The sequence below is a fragment of the Bactrocera tryoni genome, chromosome 1 (assembly GCF_016617805.1).
Source record: "Bactrocera tryoni isolate S06 chromosome 1, CSIRO_BtryS06_freeze2, whole genome shotgun sequence".
Lineage (NCBI taxonomy): Eukaryota > Metazoa > Arthropoda > Insecta > Diptera > Tephritidae > Bactrocera > Bactrocera tryoni.
This window is the reverse complement of record NC_052499.1, coordinates 60,637,672-60,659,882: the sequence shown is the minus strand read 5'-3', so window position 1 is coordinate 60,659,882 and position 22,211 is coordinate 60,637,672. Positions and strand designations below refer to the sequence as shown.

The following is a 22,211-nucleotide window of genomic DNA, read 5'->3' as shown; positions in this document are numbered from 1 at the left end:
GGCACTTTAATAAGTTCCACTATTTTTAGTTTATTGTTTCTTAAAAGCCGTCACCGTATTTTGTTAGTTAATGGTATACATCATGAGCTACCAAAACTAGATTTGTTATTTTTCTACTTTACAGTTATTAATAATATTTTTAAATACACATAACCGCAAAATACTTATTTATTTTAAATACTGATAAATTTCAAGAACAATTACATACATACATATATACACATATTGATAAAGCAATTTACTGCAGAAGCGTTACACATTGTGGATGATTAATCATAGAAATGTTTAGTAACAACTGGTTGCTGTGTTTTCACCACGTGATGAGTCGGCACACGTTTTTGACATTATAAATATTTATTACGAAAGAATGTGAGTTTTGTAAATATAGTTTTTCTGCCATTAGCAGAGCCATTAGTATTTTTTTACGAATACGCTACAGGTAAATTTAGTTCCAAATTGGCGTTTTTCTCTTAAAAGGCGAAGAAGGGATTGCCAAAGCTTTCATTTGTTGTGCAGAACAAACAAAGTTAAGTTAAATAATTATAACCATTTGGGAAAAAATTGAATTTATTTTGCAAATACCTTGTACATATTTCTGAGAATATTCTCCAAAACTTTTATATAAATTCGGCAAATAATTTCGGAGATACATTGAGACAAAAAAGCACCAGAAAATTGTAATTAAATTTCCCGGGCAAATGACATTTCAAAAAAATGTATTTTGCGAAGCTAGTAGGACTGTACTTAATTACTATATCAAACAAGATCGCGATGTGACAACTACTACTTTACAGCAGCTGCTTAAGTTCGTACACCTCAGTAGTGCGTTGCAATTTTTTCAATAAATAAAAATATCGAACAAAGAATTTGTCTCAAATTTTGTATTTCTAACCAAATTTCCTGTGCGGAATCGTTGCGACTGTTGGAAAAAGCTAACGGTGATTCAGTCTTATCAAAAACTACAAACTTACGAGTGGTACAAAGCCTTTTAAAACGTTCGAGAAATCGTTGAAGACATGCCTCGACCTCTTCAACTGATAAAAATATTAAAAAAGTGAAAGATATGGTGCTTGAAAATTGTCAGACAAGCGTTAGAGAGATGATAAGGTAGCTCGATATCTCTTGCGAGTCCATTCGAACGATTTTGGTGGATATTTCAAGTATGAAACGCGTTGTTGCTCCACAGGTCCTGATAAACCTGATTTTTTCAAAAAGAATACCGTAAACAAGTGTCTTTGGGCATTGATCGTGCGAATTCTGAACTTACATTCATGGAGAGCATTATAACTGCCCCATGATAAATGGTTTTATGAGTTTAACATGCAAATAAGTCAACAATCATCGGAATGGTGGGGAAAAACGAGCCGAAAACAAAAAAAAAAACACGCCAAAGCCGCTTCAAAATCAAGGTGATGCTCATTATTTTTTTCGATATTCGTGGTGTGGAGTATCATGAATTTGTTCCGGATAGATAGATGATCATTAGGGAGCACTATTCGGCCTTACTGGGGCTTTGGCCAACATCCGTCGAAAACTGACGGAATTGTGGAAGACCAATTCATGCATTTTAAACGACGATAACCACCATCGCATTGGACCAAGATTATGACCGAATTTATAGCCAAAACCGCAATGAATACCATCGATCAACCACCGTATTCAGCAGAATTGGCTTTGTGTGAATTTTTCTTGTTCTACAAATTGAAACCCGTTTTCAGTCGAGCGAAGACTCAAAGCAAAATTTGCTGAAGGAGCTGAAGGCCATCCAAAATGCTTATGAAAGGTGTTTCGAGGACTGCAAAAATCGTTGGCATAAGTATATTATATCTGGTAGCTATAATATTGGAGACGACAAAATAAATATTGATGCAAATTTAAATATTAACTAGCCTACAAATAGGGAGCATATTGGTGCTCCACTGCCCGTGTGAATGTTTAACCAGCTGAAAGATTCGTGAAAATCTGAAGGTTTGCTATGAAAATGCTACAGTCATTAGGCAGTCGAAGTTCTTAGAATTTCAATTGTAGAATCTGCAACCATCTTCAGGCTTTGTCTTTGATAAGCAGAACTCAAATCATCCACCTTCCCTGAGTTTGAAAACCGTACATCGGCCGAAAATGTCAGCAATTGCTATGCTATTAAGAATTGCTTGGCAATGTAAAAATATTGATCAGAGTCGCTCGTTGTCCACGTTTAGGTGGTTCAGAGTGGTAACCCATAGCTGCATAAAAACCACATAGATGTTATTCAACAAATAAAATTTATAAGACGGTCTAAAGTAGAAAGTTTTAGAAAATAAATTTCCCTTTCTATGTCTTGTGAAACTAGCATTAACCAAAGTTCAGCGTTTTAGTAGTGATTAACATGTATCATTCTCCCAGTTAAGATGATTTTTAAAAGGGATTCTGAAAATTGATAAAAATTTCGTATTAAAGAGGTATATAATGACAACCAAGAATTACGAGACCCATGACGCATTGATAAAGCGATATATATAGAAAATAATTTCAGAAACTGAGAAAATATTCAGTATCAGGGGAAACTATTCTGTACTAACCTGAAATAAAAAAGTACCTCGTTTGTTTATTTCTTTCATTGAACAGTAATTAGAGTGAACAACTGAAAATTATGAAACAAAGCCAAAGGCATTAAATACTCGTAGATACTAACCGTTTCCACTCTACTCTCGCTAAAACACCTGTTATTATGAGCTTGTACTTGAAAAAGTACGCATCCACTAAAAAGTTGATAAGAGTAGCTTATTACTCATAAGCGCTCACATTTTATCATGACATGCGTATAGAATTTAATATATAGTATATGCTGATATGATAACTTCGGTGCGCTATCTGACAGCTGAAAATCATAACAAGTTTTTGAGACAGAAACTCATTTTGTGTTTATCAGATAAAATTATGGTAGAAAGGAGAAAACAACAATAACAAAAGGAATTATTTGGGTTTCGTGAGATATGATAAGTTAGTTCTTTTTGCAATAAAGCAACGAGTGGTCCAAGTAGAGTAGTACATGAGTAATGTTCAGTATTGTTTGGAATCTCATCATGAAAAGACTTTCGCCTGAACAACATTTACAAATCGTTCAACTTTATTATGAAAATTCACGTCACTTAAAGAATGGGTTTCGTTCACGTCGCTCAACTTATGGTCAACATAATCGGCCTACTGAGCGTACTACTGCGATCAGCACCCATCTTGAGACTCAGCATTATTAATTTGATAATATTCGACCGAATAGACTACGTCCAGCACGAAGTGAAGAAAATATAGCAGTCGTAGTTGAGAGTGTACACGAAAACTGTGGAGAGTCGATTTAGCGTCATTCGCAGCAAATCGGACTGACGTATGGAACGACTTGGCGCATTTTACGATCTAAATTGAAAGCGTATAAAATACAGCTTGTGCCAGAATTGAAGCCGCTCGACCTTTCTAAGTGACATTGCTTCGCTCTAGGGGCTTTTGAAAAGTTGAAAGAAGATTCAAAGTGTTCGAGCTAAATTTTGTTCAGCGTTGAGGCCTATTTCTGGCTCAATGGGTATGCAAACAAGCAAAATTGACGTAGTAGGGGCGAAGAGACGGTTTGGTGTGGTTCGTGGGCAGGTGCATTCATCGGTCCATCTTTCTTCAAAAATTGTTCCGGTGAGAACGTAACGACGGCAATGGCGTCCGTTATCGTGTTACTATTTCAACAAGACGATGCCACTTCCCACACAATCAATAGATTTGTTTAGAGAACACTTCGGTGAGCAGATAATATCATATTTTTGGCCGGTCGATTGGCCACTTAGAACCCATGTAAAGTCTAAAAATTGATCACTCTTCATAATGTTCTTATTATACTAAAAAAATGAGTGCAAAAAAAGTAGTTGGACAAATAGCAAGTTTTCGTAAACAATTAATGAATGTTAATAGCTTCTAAAAATATATTAAATTAAATAAATGAAGACGTTCTGTATCGAAAACTTCTCAGTCGCTCCGTTAATAGTATTATCCGGTATTATTAGAAGCTTATAACACACCAAGCCTTTTTAATCCCAACAAAAACAGAACATTACTTAGATTTCATGGATATTCGGCTTTGCTGTTGACTTCGTTGATTGACCAATTTTCAGGTATGCTTTTTTTGCGTTGTCTCAATGGTACCATTATTCATCATAAGACACAATCTAATGCAAAAACTACATTATCTTATAACATTTTAGCGTCATTTCTGACATGCAAAATCGTCTTTAAACGTTTCTTGGTTTCAATTCACGCGGCACCCAATTTTCTAGCTGTTGAATTTATCCGCTTGCTTTAAAGCGAGATAATATATCCGGAAGAATACGCCCAATGATAGTAGCCTTTCAACGCATATTCGAAAAAATTTACTACAAGTAATAATCAAGTTACGTCATCTGTTGACGAATATAGTTATAGACCCAGTACAAAAAAGGTATTGACGATATTTCGAAAACTTCGATTTGAGTTGCTTTACCTGTAATATGCGTACAGAAGTTTCGATTTTATTCATAGTTGCCTTCAAAATGGCGCCCCAATACTATACCGCGGAAAAGTTTTAGGTTGTTTGAAGCCTTTTTGACGTGGGAACTAACAAACTTGGTAGAGCTTATTATTTGCATTTTTCCAAAATTGTCCTGATACTTTAATGGCACGTGATAAATTATTATCCACTTTCCTTTTCAGTTTTAGATGACGAAAGGAGTCACTTTTCAATAAAAACAAGAAAAAACGTTAACTTCGGCTGCACCGAAGCTAATATACCCTTCACAGGTGCATTTCTTTTAGTAACTATGTGTTCAGTTTGTATGGAAGCTATATGCTATAGTAATCCGATCTGAACAATTTTTTCGGAGATTACATTTTTGCCTTAGAAAATAATCTATACAAAATTTGGTGAAGATACATTGTCAAATGTGAAAGTTTTCCATACAAGAACTTGATTCCGATCGTTCAGTTTATATGGCAGCTATATGTTATAGTGGTCCGATATCGGCCGTACCGACAAATGAGCAGCTTCTTGAAAAGAAAATGACGTTTGCAAAATTTCAAAACGATATCTTAAAAACTGAGGGTCTAGTTCGTATATATACAGACGGTCGGACGGACGGACAGACGGACGGACAGACGGACGGACAGACAGACTGATGGACATGGTTAAATCGACTCAGCTCAACATACTGATCATTTATATATATACTTTATAGGGTCTCTGACGCTTCTTTCTGGGTGTTACAAGCATCGGGACAAACTTAATATACTACCCTGTTCAGGGTATAAATATGGTAGTTTTCTGCAACATATTGCAAAAGTATAAAAATTATGAGTTTTGATAGCAGTTACATATGCATACAGAATTATAAATGTCGCAGTAGCTGCAAATTGTAAGGAGTAAGTAGCTTTGTTGAAAAAGTTGCCTTACTTACACCTACATACATACTATATGCATGTGTGTGAATTAGAGTACATCCTTTAAGCCATTTGATAGCTTGCGACAGGTGTCGTAAAGTGCTTTTATAGCTTTCGAAAATTGTAAGTGATACTGCAAGACATCTGTGAGCTAACTTATTTTACATATATTTTTACGAAAGCAGAAGAGCAATTATATCATTGTTGACAAAGTATGTATGATAGTAATTGACGCATACAATGTATATGTACTTACTACTTATGCAAGTGTGCTTTAGAAAGCACTGAAGTTAGATTTAAATTTAAGTTAGAGAAATTTCGCAACCCAGCCGGAGGAAGGTCCTTTTTGAGGGTATTTTGGATTTGTACAATATTTATTAAACACGAAAAAAAACACAAATAAGGGAGTGCTAAGTTTGGGTGTAACAGAACATTTTATACTCTTTCAACGTGCAAGGTTCACAGCCGGCCGTGAAGGGAATAGTTGTAAGTTAAAACTGCACTGAATCGATTCTAATTATTTTAGTGAACACCTCATACTACTTGCATTAAGATGCCATATACTAATAAAATCTTCCCTGGGTTTCATTAAGCTAAGAGTAAAGCCAGCGGTATGCTCGAAAATGCTGGCGTTAGTTATATGGGGGTAGGTCAAGTTTTCTCCCAATTTTATCCATTTTAGGCAGAAAGATACACTACTATGAGAAAGATATGTTATTTAACCACTCTGCTTTTCATTGATATATGTAACCCACGTATTGGCCGATGTATGCGGTATAAAGTCAACCGGAAGTTCGAAATCTTTACAAACAAACCGTAATAACTTATTTTCTGGGTAAGTAATCGACTTACTTTTTTTATTTAGCAGGTTATTAGTTAGATTTTTTAAAAATGAATGCTTGGGATACCGAAAGGAGGATCGTGCTACGTACCATGCTTTGGGTACGTTCAAACGGGATTTTGGCGGCACCCCCGCGTGTAAATGGACCACTATGAGGTTGGTAAACATGTTTACCGAATCTGGGAGTATCGGAAGAAGACCGTACCATCGGTAGCCGTATGTTCGTGTTCAAGAAACAATCGCGACAGTTGTATCGTTATTTCAGGCAAACTCAAGAGTTTCGACGCGCAAGTTATCAGCGCAACTTGAAGTTAGCAGACTGTCATTTCAACAGATAATTCATGATGACGTAAATCTGTTTCCTTACAATTTGAATTAACAAGTCGGTTCCCTCTAGATTTGCCTATTCGCCAAAAATGATTGAAATGACCGAAGAAGACAATAACTTGATAAATTGACATAAATGTCTGATGGGGCCCATTTTGACCTAAACTGAAATGTGAACAAGCAAAATTGCCGTATATGGAGTGAGTCAAAACCATAAATAATCTATGAGACGGAACTTCACTCTAAACGAGTCACTGTGTGGTGCGCAATTTCGTCAAGGTGGCCATAGTTTGTTGAAGAAAACGGTGTAACAGTAACTGTCAATGGGCACCGTTATTTAGAGGAGTTGAATAAGTTAATTTTCTCAGAACTGCGTCGAAGACGTATCCCTTTCAGCTGGCCGCCAAGGTCACTTGACTTGACTGCACCAGAATTCTTATGCAAAAACAAAACCCTGAAATCCAACTGATTTGAAGCAGTCCATTAAATCGAGAATTAAGGCAATCCCGATGACAACCCTTCAAGCCGCAATGAATAATTTTCTGATTAGGTGTCGCATATACGTGACGAAATTCTGTTAGATTGCTACAACATTCTTATGCTGTGTGTGATGTTTGATCATCAAACATACATACTTATGTCAAATAAAATGAGTTTGCCAGCTTTTTTTCCGCGCGAAAGGATTGTTTGGCAATTTTGCTATGGAAAAATTAATTAAACAACGAGCTTAAAGTTTGGTTTTCCAATGGAATCACGGCTACAAACATGTCAAAAAGTATTTTGGGAAGTTCACTTTATCACGAACATAAACATTTGAATGCCACGAAGCATTCAATGAAGTTCGTGCAGTCATCGAACACTTGCCTAAGGCGGGTTTATAAACATGGCGTCGAAACTCTCAAACTATCAAGCAAACGGGGCTTCAATAATGAGGCGAAATAAAAAATTATTATTGAGAGAACACTTCACGTTTTAGATTAGTGTGATATCACACTTTTCCCTGTGGGGATATGTAAAGTCTATAGTCTACGCGGACAATCGATTCTGGTCTTGGAGCAAAACAACAACGGATGGACCATCTGAGACGTAGAAGCGACCAACACTTGAAAGAGATAATATTCAAAAAATAAATGCCAAATAATGTTCTTTAGAATGATAATAAACATTACCCATTAAATTTTAAGTTTCTGTGTTTTTTCTTTAAAAAAGTAGGGAACCTCGAAATGAATCTCCCTTTGTAACTAATTTTATTAATCTCTGTTATATTCGCTTTTCTAAACTTGAAATCACAGCAGTCGCTCACTCAAATAATTAAAATGTGTTACAGCATACCATAATGTTGTCAGGACATTGCTTGCCGAATGAAGGCATACATATGTACATGACAGAATGGAATGTCAACTCAACACAGAATAACTGTGGCATGAGTGACAGCAACAAAGAAATGTAGAAAAGCACATACCAAGTGGTCTGGGATAAGAATTTAAAATACATAAGTGAGGAAAGCACATACATTAGCATATAAATGTACATTTATGTAAATCTGTAAATCTAACTTTGCATATTAATCTAATTATGGCAATTATGAAAATTGTCGCAGAGCAAACATATACTCGTTCATATACGATATTTCGAAGGCTTGGTTCTTAGTTAAAGCAAAAAATAAGATTTTTTAGCTCGTTCTCACACTTTACTACCATCTAATGTTAGAAAAATACAAATGTAATTTCATGAAAGTGCACTCTCACCATAACCACCACCAGCTCTTTGCCAAAGTACAGCGACAAGTGTTTGCCAAAAGTAATTAACGGTTAAGTATAAACGTAAATACAACACCAACACCATCCGTAAATATATATGCGCTTACTAAGTGTATGAATTTGCCAAAGAAATGCAATCAAAGTTAGACACTTACCCTCTTCGGCTGCCTTCTTTTCCTGCCGACGCTGCAGTACGACTTTCTTGAAGATGACGGCGGCCGCCTCAACAGCATTCTGGATCTCCTGTTCACCCAGAGTGGTTGTGTGATGCTGTAGTAACGGTAGAAAATTTTCAAGTTAAGAGAAGTTTGAGTTTTGAATAAGAAACAAGAAAAAATATTTATAATTCCCTACACATTCCCTATAAAAAAGTTTTACATATAAGGACTTGATTTTGAGCGTTCAGTTTGTATGGTAGCTATATGCTATAGTGGACCGATCTAGCAAATTTCTACATATATTTTAGCGTTTTTTTTTAACAATAAGCCATGCCAAATATTGTCAAATATAAAAGATTTTCATACAAAAACAAAATTTGTATCGGCCAATTTGTATGGTGGATATATGTTATAGTGATCCGATCTGAACAATTTGTTCGGAACTTATAGCGATGCTATAGACAATAACCTATACCAAATTTTGACAAAATTTCTCGACAAATGAAAAATATTTCCATACAAGTACTTCATTTTGAGCGTTCAGTTTGTATGGTAGCTATATGCTATAATAGCACGATTTGAACAATTTATTCAGAAATTGTACCGCTGCTTTCGACTATATTCTATGCCGAATTTCGTGAAGATATCGTGTCACATAAAAAAGTTTTCCATACAAGAATTTGATTTTTATCATTCAGCTTGTATGGTAGCTATATACTATAATGATCCGAAATCGACGCTTCCGACAAATGTGTAGCTTTTTGTGGAGAAAAAAACTTGAGCGAAATTTCAGATGGATATCTCAAACACTGAGGGACTAATGCGCGTTTATAACACAGACAGACGGTAATCGCCAAGTCGTCGCAGCTAGCCATGCTGATCGGGGTATAAAATGAGTCAAAAATTAAAATATGCATAAAGTCACTGCTTTACAATACTTTAGCCTGCGACACTCGTGCGCTCGCGCACTTAATTATGTCACAGAAGTTGTGAATCCCTTCATATATCCTGTCAATTATAACACGCGCGTCTGGGGCTGAGTGACAAAATCAGCAAAAACCAATAGTCAAAAGAAATGAATATTAAGGAAAACAAATTGCATGGCAACAACTTGCGTGTAAACGCTCAACCCATGTACCATAATCTCAATCACCCACCTTGGGTACGGTCGCTTTGCCCTCCACTGCGGCGCCTTTATTGCTCTCTGTTGTGTCATTTGTTGATTTCTTTTCTTGTGTTTCTTCAGCAGTTTTTGCTTGATCGCTGTTGTTATTGTCCTTTGCTGCTTTGCTATTCTCATTTATTTCCTTTTGTTGTTCCGGTGATTTGTTGTTGCCATTTTCTTTTATATGCGAAAATTGTGTTTTTTGTTCATGCTCGTCGTGTTTTTTACTTGCCGTTGCCGACTTGAGGGATAAATCGGAGTTTCGTCTTTCGTTCGAATAGGGTTTGCTGGTGCCTGTGAAGAGAGGTGAGAGATAATTAAAATAAGTCAAGCATATTTAGGGAATTAAGTAAATTTTTTGGTGCAAATCTTCATTTGTTCGAAACAAATTGCTTTAAGGGAGGAATAGGGTGGATTCGTGTAAAACAAGGTTGTGATTTTTTTGATAAAAATTTATATTTAAAACCCAATGGTGACGAATATTTTTTGTTTTTAATTTTCTTAGTGAAAGGCAGCAATTTCTCCGGAACATCTCGGAAAAAAATTTATTTGTGCACTTGGTATTGGATTATCCGATATCAAGAAAAAATTAAAATTTTACCATTACATTTTTATCCCGGTAACGGTAGAGAGGCTTACGAAATTTGATTTTTTCATATTGAAGAAAAAACGCGATAAAATGAAAATGTTAAAAAACTAGTAAAAAGAACTATCAAGCCTTATCTCGTAATGACGAGACATGAGTTTTGTGGAAAACACTTTAAAGTTTTGAAACTTCTCTTGCTGAGATCGACTGAGAATTTTGTTAAGCCAAAAAAAAAAGACAAAAAAAAAAAAATAAAAAAATCCCTTACCGTAACAAGATTATTATGTTGTTCAATACTTTGGTTAGCTTACAAAATACTATACCAAACGGTATACGGTATAGGTAACGGTTGTCCAATTACCAATAGTATAATCGAGTTATAGGGATTGCCGCTACTCAGCAATCATTATTTTATTCTATCAAATATGCTGACTGGTTATGGCTTTCGGTCAAATATAAATATACAGTATTATTAAATTTTCAATCCCTTGTAGAACATATTGGGATTTGTATCCCTCAATTACTGTCCACTCAAAAATATTCTCAAAAACTGTTCAAAGAATGTTCCGTCCCGCTATTAATTTCTTGTCAAAATTTTCCTTATATTCTAACTTTAATGATTTTATTACAGTACATGCCTATAGCTTAATTTCAAGCTTACTTGTGATCCAGAGGTACTTTTTCAAATATCATATTACTTTTGTTCAGTACGGTTTGGCATTTCTTCATGAAAAGACTTACGCCTGACCAAAGTTTACAAATCGTTCAACTTCATTACGAAAATTCACGTGCTGTAAAGAACTTCGCTCAACTTATGGTCAACATAATCGGCTTACTGAGCGTACTATTCACAACACCGTCACCCATCTCGAGACCCAGCATTGATTATTGGATAATATTCTACCGTATAGACCACGTCCAGCACGCAGTTAAGAAAATATAGCAGCCGTAGCTGAGAGTGTATGACTGGGCGTACAAAGTACAGCTTGTGCAAGAACTAAACCCACTCGACCTTCCCAAACGACTTCGCTTCACTCTATGGCCTCTTGAAAAGTTCCAAGAAGATCCAATGTTTTCGAGCAAAATTTTTTTTTAGCGTTGGGACCCATTTCTGGCTAAATGGGTATGTAAACAAGCAAAGTTGGCGTATTTGGGATGATGAGAAACCTGAAGAGATTCAAGAACTGCCACTGCATTCTAATAAAACAACGGTTTGGTGTGGTTTGTGGACTGGTGAAATCATCGGTCCATATTTCTTCAAAAATAATGTCGGTGAGAAATCAACTGTCAATGGCGATCGTTATCGCGCCATGATAACCGACTATTTGATGCCTGAAATTGAAGCAAGTGATCGCGGGAACATTTGGTTTCAACGAGACGGGACCACTTTCCACACATCACATCAATCAATGGATTTATTGAGAGAACATTTCTGGGAACAGATAATTTCGTGTTTTGTGCCGGTAGATTGGCCACCAAGATCGTGTGATATAACACCGTTAGACATTTTCATGTCGGGATAGGTATATAAAGTCTATAGAGTATGCGGACATACCCGTTTCGACTCTGGGTTTGTAGCAAAACATCATGCATGTTATTCGCCAGTTAACAGTCGAAATGCTCTAACGAGTCATCGAAAATTGAACTCAACGGATGGACCAGCTGAGACGATGTCGCGGCCAGAATTTGAAAGAGATAATCTTCAAAAAATAAATGCCATAGATAATTAACATTCCCCACACCCACGAAATATATTGTAAAAGATCTGATTTGCACAGCCTTTGAATTTTTTGATTCATTTGCACTGATCGTTTGTCCTTCTGACTTTGTTGACTGGAAATCAACCCCCCTAATTACAAGGTCCTTTGCTTAGAGTAAGTATCGTACAGTTTGACAAATTGGCTAGAATTGCCAGTGACCAAGAGGGGAAAGTAAGAAGGATATCGGGGACAGTTCGTCCCATGCCCAGGTTTCTCATTTTTCTCTGCAACAAGTGATGGCACAGGAGGACACCATCTTACATCCTCCCCGGGTTCCGTTCTACGGCCCTGAGAATTGATATTAACTGTCTCAAGTAATTTGTCAACTTATAAGGTTATTTTGATAAATACTTAGTAGTTTTCGGATTCACTTGGTCCAAGGCGGTTATCGTGGCATCCATCCTGAGAATCAGCATAACATTACAATCAATTTTAATATGGAAACCTAGTCTCTCGATATTTATAGAGCGATTTACTGAATTCCTCCCGGATCCCGCATTTATAACTTGTCAAAGACTGTTAGTCTTCGCTTATAAGAGTAAATTCTATTCTAGTATCACAGCGCAGCATATAAATAACTGAAACCCCGGTATTTTACTCACTTTCTTCTGCATCAGCACCATTTGTGCCACGACTATTGCGACGTCGTGGTGTTGGGATTTTCGTATTAGTTCGTGACTTATCTAAAATATCAGCCAAGGGTCTTGGGCTTGGTATTTTCGTGGGTTCAACCTTTTTGGTTGCCTGAAAATAAAGAGAATACAGGGAATTGTTAATTGATTTATGTTTCGAATGTGTATAATTACACAACTCACTTGTGTCTCCTTTTCGGGATGTGACAACGATCGTCTTGTGACTGGTTTTTGTGGACTCGTTTTGGCACCGTCCTCCGATACCGAGCGCATTTGTTCGGGTTTGCGTCTTTCATGTGTGTCGTGTTGTGTCTCGCCATTCGCAGCTTTACCACCGCCATTTGCAACGCCCATTGCAGTGGTCTCTGTCGTACCTATACCAGGAGCTGATTGTCGATTCAGATGTGCAAGCTCTTCCTGTTGCATTTGCAATTCACGCGATTGCCGCCGCCGCAGTCGGTTGTGCATTTGCGGAGTGCGTGGCAATGCACCACCGCTGGCGCTCAGACCTGTTGGCAGAGGTTGACCACTCAAACCGCCATCCGGTCCATAGTAGTTATAGCTTTGATCGTGCGTGCGTACATTTTCAGCGCTGTGTACTATGGGGTGTTGATATTGTGTATAGCTGCCATCGTCGGAACCATCATTGTAGATGATACGCGGTTCGCTGCTGAAGCCCGCATTGTAGTTCTTCTCGTATTGCACCTCATCGGCCTCCAAGAAGCTACTGGTGCTGTCGCCAAAGTAGTCCATATACTCCGGGCGATTGTCTGCATCTTCATCGAGATTCTGGTATTGGTTGTACTGGTGCTTGGCGTCGCCAAATGTCCGTGCGTTTGAATCGGGCGCATTGCTGCGTTCATCTTTGACACAATCTTGACGCACCAGGCGACTAGGCGAGCGACTGTTGAATGTAATGGAAAGCAGATTTTGTTATACCATATGTTTGACACTTATATATTTTTACACTAGTTACTTACGTGGCTGCGCGATTTGTTGGTATCTCTGGCAGTAAGCGCCGATTCTCCGCGTGGTGCGGCTTGGTTATCGAGTACTCCTCGTTGCTGTGGCTGCGCACCTTGATCATTTTCGCGTGATCACGTGACTGTATATTCACGCTTTGACTGCTCGAGTACTGCTCACCAGCGGTGTTGGTGGTGGTGCTTACTTCACCGCTGCCAGTGCCAACGGCGGGCACATGTTGTTGTGATAGGAATTGTCGTGGGTTCTGCACATTCGGAAAGAGAAAGTTTTGCTTGTGACGCGGTGAGAGCGGCATGAATTTAGCTTGTGACTGTCCTGGTGGCACCGAGAGCGAGTTTCCGCTGAAAGCTTCTGGATTCGGTAGGGTCTGTTGGCGCATAAACTCCGGCGAACGACGATATTGTGGCGAAGTTTGACGCTTTGGTGGCGAGGTGGGTAGCAACTTAACATGCTGATCGGGATTGGGTAAGGTAGCTTGACGCAGCATACGTGGCTTCGGTACAACTTGTGTGTAGTCGCACTCATCCGTCGGTTGCGTTTGGCTCACTTGTGGGTCGTAATTTGATTGGGATGCCTGCTGTGGTGGTGTCTGCTGCTGCGTGGGTTGTTGCTGATAGATGACCGATCCTTGATAGTTGGGTGATGTGGGCAACAATTTCCGGGGATAAGGTTGGTTCGGTGGCGCAGTGCCTAAATTGAGATGTGTTTGCTGCTGCTGTTGCGTAGGTGGCTCCGACATGTTGCACGGGAAGGAGGTTTGACGCATGAATGGCGGATAACGTTGCTCGCCCGGTGAACGCTCCGGTGAACGACTGTAGGGGCGATTTGGCGATGTCGACAGATACATGGGCGGTTGACAGGGATTAGCCGGGAGGGTTGATTGTCGGCGCACCTGTGGGTGGATGGAAAAAAAAGTTTATTTTAGTTTGATACAGACACATGGGCGTGTAGGTGATGTGTGAAAATGCAAATGCAAATGTTTGTGGCATGCCGCAAATGTTGCATGCTCTGTTGGTTTTCATGGTCAGCATATGCGTACCTGTAGGCGATGGTGCGTTTGGGGATTAATAACACTCGGTGGCTGTTGTTGCTGCTGTTGCGGCTGTATGTTCATAGGTTGTTGTTGTTGTTGCATTTGTTGTGGATAATTATCACATTCGGCTGCGCTCATGTGTATGACGTCATCACTGTTGTAGGCGCTCGGATAAATCGGACTTTTTTGCATTTGATGCGGCGATGTGGGCGCCGTGAGATTCACGTAATTATAATTGGCCAAATTGGCGCCGCTACCACTCAGATTGGGATCGTTGTTGGCCAGTGAGCTGGGTAGTGTCGATTGGCGTAGGACGCGACGTTGTGAATTCACCAAATAATCGGTTGTAGGATGTGAATGCGTGGTGCCCACGCCGCTGATACCGATTGCACTCCCACTTTGGTAGGGGGCGGGGTGTGGCCTTTGTTGTGAGGGTTGGCGTATGAGTGAAGGGTAACTGCCAGCGGATTGTGCTTCGATAAGGTTCTTTTGTTGCGGATAAAGGTTGTCGCCGACGGGGTTTTGTGGGTTTTGATTATTCGAATCGTCTTCGGGATCTGGAAGAAGAAGCATAGTTTTAGAATTTATCTGAGTAATGACCACATATTAGTGATAAGCGAAAATGAAAGAGCAAGTATATAATATTACAGAATATTTTTTTAAACTAACGGTTGTTTGTCTCACCCAAAGGTAATCGAGATAAATATAAGCTTATATACGAGAGACGAGGCGAGTTGAAATTGAGTTGACTGACTGTATGTCGCTCCGTAAGTCCGTTTACGACAAGTACTCTTTTCCACAAAATCGGGTATATGGTCTTTAAAATATGCCGATAGTCTTCTTTCCTCATTATTCCATAAAATTTTGTAAAGGTACTACATGCCAGTATGTGAAGCAACCCCATGCCATGATGGCCCTGCCACCATACTTCACTATTTGTGTAACATGGTTCCTTCGGATGGTCTCCCAACTATTTCTACTGGCCAGATTACAAGCTTCCAGTCATTCGTTATCTAATTTCGGTGCTCTCTGGCGGATTTCAACCGTTCCTTAACATCAACGAACTGATTGGATCTTATCAGAGTTACTTTAGGCCTGGAAAATCAACAACTAACCAGATTTTCCCTATGCTCCAAATCTTGGAAAACACCCGTTAAAAAGAAATCGACACACATAACCTCTTCGTCGATTTCAAAGCTGCTTTCTGCTATGCCTAAATTTGTTATGCCCACAAAACTAATACGGCTGTCTAAACTGACTCTCCAAGCCGTTCGATACCAAACGAAGTTTTAGAAAAGGCGACTCCATATCGTGCGACTGCTTCAATCTGTTGCTGCAGGACTAAATAGAGAAGATACCATCTGCTAGCATACGCCGATCTTATCGATATCATTGGCCTCAACCACCACGCCGTAGTTCTGTTTTCTCCAGACTAGATAAGGAAGCAAAGCAAATGGGGTGAACGAGGGCAAGACGAAATATCTCCTGTCATCAAGCAAACATTCGACGCACTCGCTATTTGACTTGCAAGTCACAATAGTCTATAAACTAAATTCTATAAGTCACTAATTATTCCCGTGGTGCTATATGGTGCAGAGGCGTGGACGATGACAACATCTTATGAGTCGGCCTTAGGAGTTTTCGAGAGAAAGGTTCTGCGAAAGATTTAGTTCAGCGAATCAAGAGACAGGAGCTGCGTGGGCTAGGTCTTGTCGTACGTATGGACGAAAACGCCCCAGCTTTGAAAGTATTCGACACAATACTCGCCGAGGGAAGCAGAGGAAGAGAAGACCTCCACTCCCTTGGATAGACCAGGTGGAGAAGGACCTGGCTTCGCTTGGCATTTGCAATTGGTGCGACGTTGCGAAAAGAAGAAACGGCTGGCGCGCTGTTGTTAACTCGGCTATAATCACGTAAGCGTTGTTTACTCCAATAAAGAAAAAGAAGATTTCAAAATTTTAATGAAGATAATTTGGTTCACCCCTGAATATGAATTAAATTGGTGTACACCGACGTTAAAGTCCGTCAACCCTATAAAATGTATTACATTTAGCCTCCTCGGTTGAGTTTATAGCATATTTATCTTAGTTGAGTTAACTAAAGTTGATTTTAATACCAATGTCTTGGATATGAACATGAAATTAAGCAAACATTTTTTACATAAAGTTTTAGAAGCTTCAGCCAGGATTTGACCCTTGTAAGAATATGAAATGTTTGGATTCTCCCGAACTTTGCTTTTTCTACATGTTTAATTTAACGCTTCCAATAATTTTCCTAAGACCACAAAAATATTTGTCTTTCCTCTCTCAATTATGAATTTAACATAAGCTTTTTTGCTTTTGTGGAAGCTTTTTGAGAAGTGTGGTTCTGTTTTACTTTAAATAAGTAAGTAAAATCGCTATTTCGAAATTTTATTCTATCAAATGCATCATGCAAGAAGAAATATTTATTGACCTTGAAGTCGTCTAGTCAACGCTTAACGCAGAAATAAATTCTTGGAAGAGTTCCGCTTGAGTCAGTTAATGAACTTTCTCGAGGCTTTCGGTAAATGGTACAGATCTCTTTATCATTATTTTTGCCACTTTTGAAAAAAAAAATCAATTAAGTACTAGATTAATCGAAAGCTATTTATAAAGTTTTTCAGTTGGTTGGTTGACTCAACTCCTTCTGTAGTTCCGCATGTAACCTACTAGATTTGTCTTCCTGAGACTTTTTACAGTTAAAGAAACTGAAAAATCCTTGGAAGTAAATTTTTATCTATTTGGTTAGAGCGCGCAGTTATACATACATATAGACCAGTCGGGGTCGATCTGGATTTTGGTGATAATTATTGATGTTATGTATAACATTCGATCTAAAACTTATCTCAAAGATAAAAAAACACAAACGTTATTATAACACAGTGATATTCAAACATTTCTTTAAAAAAAAATTTTATATATTAGGTGTTTTCGAGTTGCCATTTCTCTGCTCACTTCAGATCACTTGTCATAAAAAAATGCATGAAAAAGTAACAACTAAGTTATTGAGTTGTATACGCCACCAAGCTTTGTTTTGCATATTTATTATCGTGACTAAGGATAATATTTTTTTTCTTATATTTTCAACACTTAAAATCAATTGTAGTAATTTGTAGGAAACAATAATAAAGGGTTACAGCATTCGGGTCAAGCCGTCATGCTATTTTCGTACAGTATTGTTTGGCATTTCGTCATGAAAACTTTTAAGTCTGAACAACGTTCAAAGAATGTGTTTCGCTCAACATAATGATCATAATGTTCAATATTATCGGCCAGCTGAGCATTATTCGAAGCACTACCACCCATCTTGAAGCCTAGAATTGATTATTGGATAATTAACGACCGAATAGACCACATCCAGCATGCCGTGAAGAAAACATAGCAGCCGTAGCTAAGAGTGTACACAAAGACCGTGAAGACTCGATTGGGTGCCGTTCGCAGCAACTCGGACTCGGAATGGAATGATTTGACGCATTTTACATCGAGATTTTAAGTTGAAAACGAGCGAAATACAGCTACAGTATGTGCAAGAACTGAAGCCGCTCGACCTTTCCCAAGCGCTCTTTGGGCCCTTAAAAAGATCCATGAAGATCCGCCGTTTTCGAGCCAAATTTTGTGGAGCGATCAGGCCATTTCCGGGTATGTGAACAAGCAAAACTGCCACATTTATGACGAAGAGCTACCTAAAGGGATTCAAGAGCTATATCAACCTGAAAAATAGCAGCGGTTTGATGTGGTTTGTGAGCCGGTGGAATCATCGATCCATATTTCTTCAAAAATGAATTGCGCCATGATAATCGACTATTTGATGTCCGAAATTAAAGTTCCTGATCTCGGCGCCATTCGGTTTCAACAAGACGGCGTATCGTATCAATTAATGGATTTATTGAGAGAACACTCTTGTGAGCAGATAATTTCATGTTTTAGGCCGGTCGATTGGCTTCCAAGATCGTGTGATATCACACCGTTAGAGTTTTTCCTGTGGGCATATGTAATTTCAGGCCTAGGAGCAGAACATAACGCGCGTCATTCGCCAGTTATCAGTCGAAATGCTCGAAAGAGTCATCGAATATTACAAGCGATGTACCATCTGAGACGTAGCCGCAGCCAACATTTGAAAGAGATAATTTTCAATAGTAGTAAACATTCCCTATAAAATTTGAAGTTTCTGTGCTTTTTCTTTAAAAAGTAGGGGACTCGAAATGGATCACCCCTTTTTAGTTTGTTCGATTTGCTTTCACTTGCTAAAATTATATTGTACTACAACTATTTTATATATTTTATTTTAGCCATTATTTTTCGTTCACCTAAATGCAAAACAAAACAAACAAAAAAAAAATCACAGTGCTTTTCAAATATATTTTTTCTAAAATATGTATATATGTATATTATTTGTATCATTCCTTTTAAATATTCACACACAGCACTATTCAAAAGTCGTTTACTTATTTCTTTTAAAATGATTTTAATATTATATTATTAGTTTTAATATCAATTATCAATTTCAACTCACTTGATATCGTCCAGGAACGTCGTATACTTCGGCGCAGCACATCCGTCGTCGGCAAGTGATCGACAGCGCCGCTCGAACCGCGCGTATAATCCTTGATCCACTCACCACTAGTGGAAGTGGTGGCTTGCAGCTCCCTGCAACAAGAGAAACAATTCCATTTGACAATCAGATGCATTTTCATTATGTCGGAAGATAGTGGCGACAACAAAAAAAGCTATAAAATAACACTATCATTCGTAATATGTATATGTAAACAATTAATATTTGATTAGAAAATTTTCGCGTTCGTCGTTTTCGCTGGTTGCTGGCTAAATGAGCGCGCGTGCGAATACATGCAAACGATTTGGTGGCACAAACGACAGTTATGAGACAAAAAATTAGCGCCAAACGTATTAATTGAAGATCAGTTAATAAGCGCACACACACACGCATACATTCATACATAGAAACTCATACAGATTTAGCGGCAGTTAGTGGCGGATGAAGTTGGCAGCGTCGACACGTGTGTGGGCTAGCATTGTTTGTGCGGCAAAACATTTGCAATTAGTCAGTGAATTTGAGGCATGACAAGGCTGCGAATAATCGGCATTAAGTGCCATATGCGCAAACACAGATACATGCATATATATACATACCATACAAACGTATGCTTGGCTAGTGTTCACTTAATATATTTGCATTCAATAATTTTATTATACAACTCAGTCCACATGAGTTTGAAGTCTTTGCTGTTGCTGCTGCTGCCTGGTCGGGTCTGTGCCTCTGTTGGTCTGTCTTTTTGCTTAATAAGTGGTGTGGGACGCTTTGGGTTGGGCCGTTGTGTGCATCCGACAACGCCAACAATGAGCAATCAGCAGAAATATGGCAATCAACAGTCACAAAATATACCAATTTCGGTGCTGTAGACAATTTCAACAACAATAACAGCAGAAAATTTCTTATACCAATGCTATTTATGAGCGCTGTGGGTATAGTGTGTCACATAAGACGATTAGAATTAATATGCATTAACCGTCTTCTAACGCCTAAGCTGCTGCCTCTGTGTGCTGCTGACGACAAAACTAAAGCTTGGCTTTTGGTTGCTGATTCTTGTTTGTGGTTTGTTGTAGTATGCATGTGGGTGAGTGACGATGACATAGTCTTGCAGACAAATTGCACCGGTAGCGCTTTTCATATACTCAGTTGTACATATGTTTATGCTAAAATATGCGTTATGTGCCCATATCTCTTCTTATATAAACAGGGAGTCTTTCATATACGTGTGTTCAGCTACTTTTGTACGAATTTTTCAAATAGAATAATTGCTTGCCATCACTGACATCACCTACTTGCGTCCACCATATTAGCTGACATAAATATACATATGTACTGCATATGCGAAGAGTACATAACACATTTAGCTGTGCATAGTCAGCAAAAGCACGCAAAGCTTTGGCAGTGAAACACATTAAGTTGCACCTCAAAAATTTTATTAGTATATTTTAATTACTTCTGCTCAGCTAGATGAGCCAAATGGGTTGGCGAAGTTCATAAAGGTGAATTTTTCGCACCATACAAGTGTATGTTTGCTTATGTATGTGTACAGCTGCGTTGGGAAAAGTAGCACTACTGAATGGAACCCCTTTTTTCGAAGAGTGAGGTATAATGAAACAGTTTTTTCTTTCCGAACATCTCTACCACGCTCTTTTTATAATGCTCTTTCTCTCTCGTTTTCTCTCTCCCGAGTGAGACACTTTTATTTAGTGGGTAAATGATCATTATGCCATCTTTATCTCTTTCTAGCTGCCTTCTTCTTTCCATTTATAGACGGGAGTCTCTTCCTTTCTCTTTTTCCTAAGTAACAAACCAGTATTTAGAAAGAGAGGGATTATAAATTTACTTAGTGCGCTCTTTCAAGCTTTCCCTTCCTCTTTCTTTTTAACTTTGTCTCCTTTTTTGGCACTCTTTCTCTCTCTCTCAATCTCTCTCTCTTGAGCGATAAACCAGTAGTTACATAGTGAAGTTTTATAAATTTGTTTACTTCTCTCTTTCCAACTTTGCCTTCTTCTCCTTTTCTAACTCTTTCTCGCCTTCCAGTTCACCCCTCTACTATCTTTCTATGAGTTACAATTCAGTATTCGGAGAGAAATTATAAAAACTTTTGTTCCCTTTATAACTTGCTCTACCTCTCTCTCTCTTTCTTTTAGCTCTCTATGTCATCCTTTCTCTCTTATCTCTAACTTTCTTTACCTCTCTTTCTTTCAAGATCGCCATCTCACTCTCTCTCCTTTCTCACTATCTCTCTCTCTTATTTCTTCTTCTTTCTAGCTATCTACGTCACTCTCTCTCTTATTTCTAACTTTTCTACCTCTCTTTCTTTCTAGCTCGCTATCTCACTCTCTCTCCTTTCTCACTACCTCTCACTTTTTTTTCTAACTTTGTCTATCTCTCGCTATTTCTTGCTCTCTACCTCAATCTCTCTCTCTCTCTTTTCTAAGGGTTTTTCTTTACCAATCAAAATTAAAAAATACGTTTTTTGTTTTTACGTCTAACCCTAAGCAGGGTGAATTCATAAAAAACTTGTTTCACCTTAGAATCTCATATTTTTATACCCTGAATAGTGTAAATTAAGTTTGCTAAGAAGTTTGTGACGAGGTGAGTCGATTTAGCCATATCCGTCTGCATGGTATATACATGAACTAGTCCCCCAGTTTCTCAGGTATCGATTTGAAATTTTTCTCAAGGCTTTTCTTCCCAAATTATGTAAGTGAGCCCAAGAGGTTCAGAATCAGAAAACTTAAGCTTGTATTTACAATATTCCAAATCATTTCGAGCAAATATTAAAGAGATGCATCAATCATAGGTCCTTCAAATAGCCATAGAACCATAAAGAAGCATATTATTTTCTTTGAAAACCTGGTGTTCGATCTTCAACATGGATATGAAAGCTTGAGCGTACAACTTTGGTATCATATTTGTCATAAAGTGTGCTATGCATTTATATTTCACCCCACTGTTCCCATATG

The 22,211-nt window shown here is 38.3% G+C and overlaps 1 protein-coding gene across 1 annotated transcript in view; it reads right to left on the bottom strand.

The window, feature by feature from the left end:
* Positions 1–22,211, bottom strand: part of LOC120773612 — a 138,558-nt gene that overhangs the window by 38,530 nt on the left and 77,817 nt on the right. Inside the window, exons 4-10 of the mRNA XM_040102649.1 lie at positions 19,207–19,340; positions 14,680–15,230; positions 13,637–14,532; positions 12,840–13,560; positions 12,627–12,768; positions 9,671–9,972; positions 8,511–8,625 (exon numbers count right to left, since the gene is read on the bottom strand). Coding sequence (XP_039958583.1) covers positions 8,511–8,625; positions 9,671–9,972; positions 12,627–12,768; positions 12,840–13,560; positions 13,637–14,532; positions 14,680–15,230; positions 19,207–19,340 — 2,861 coding nt within the window. The remainder of the gene's footprint in view (positions 1–8,510; positions 8,626–9,670; positions 9,973–12,626; positions 12,769–12,839; positions 13,561–13,636; positions 14,533–14,679; positions 15,231–19,206; positions 19,341–22,211) is intronic.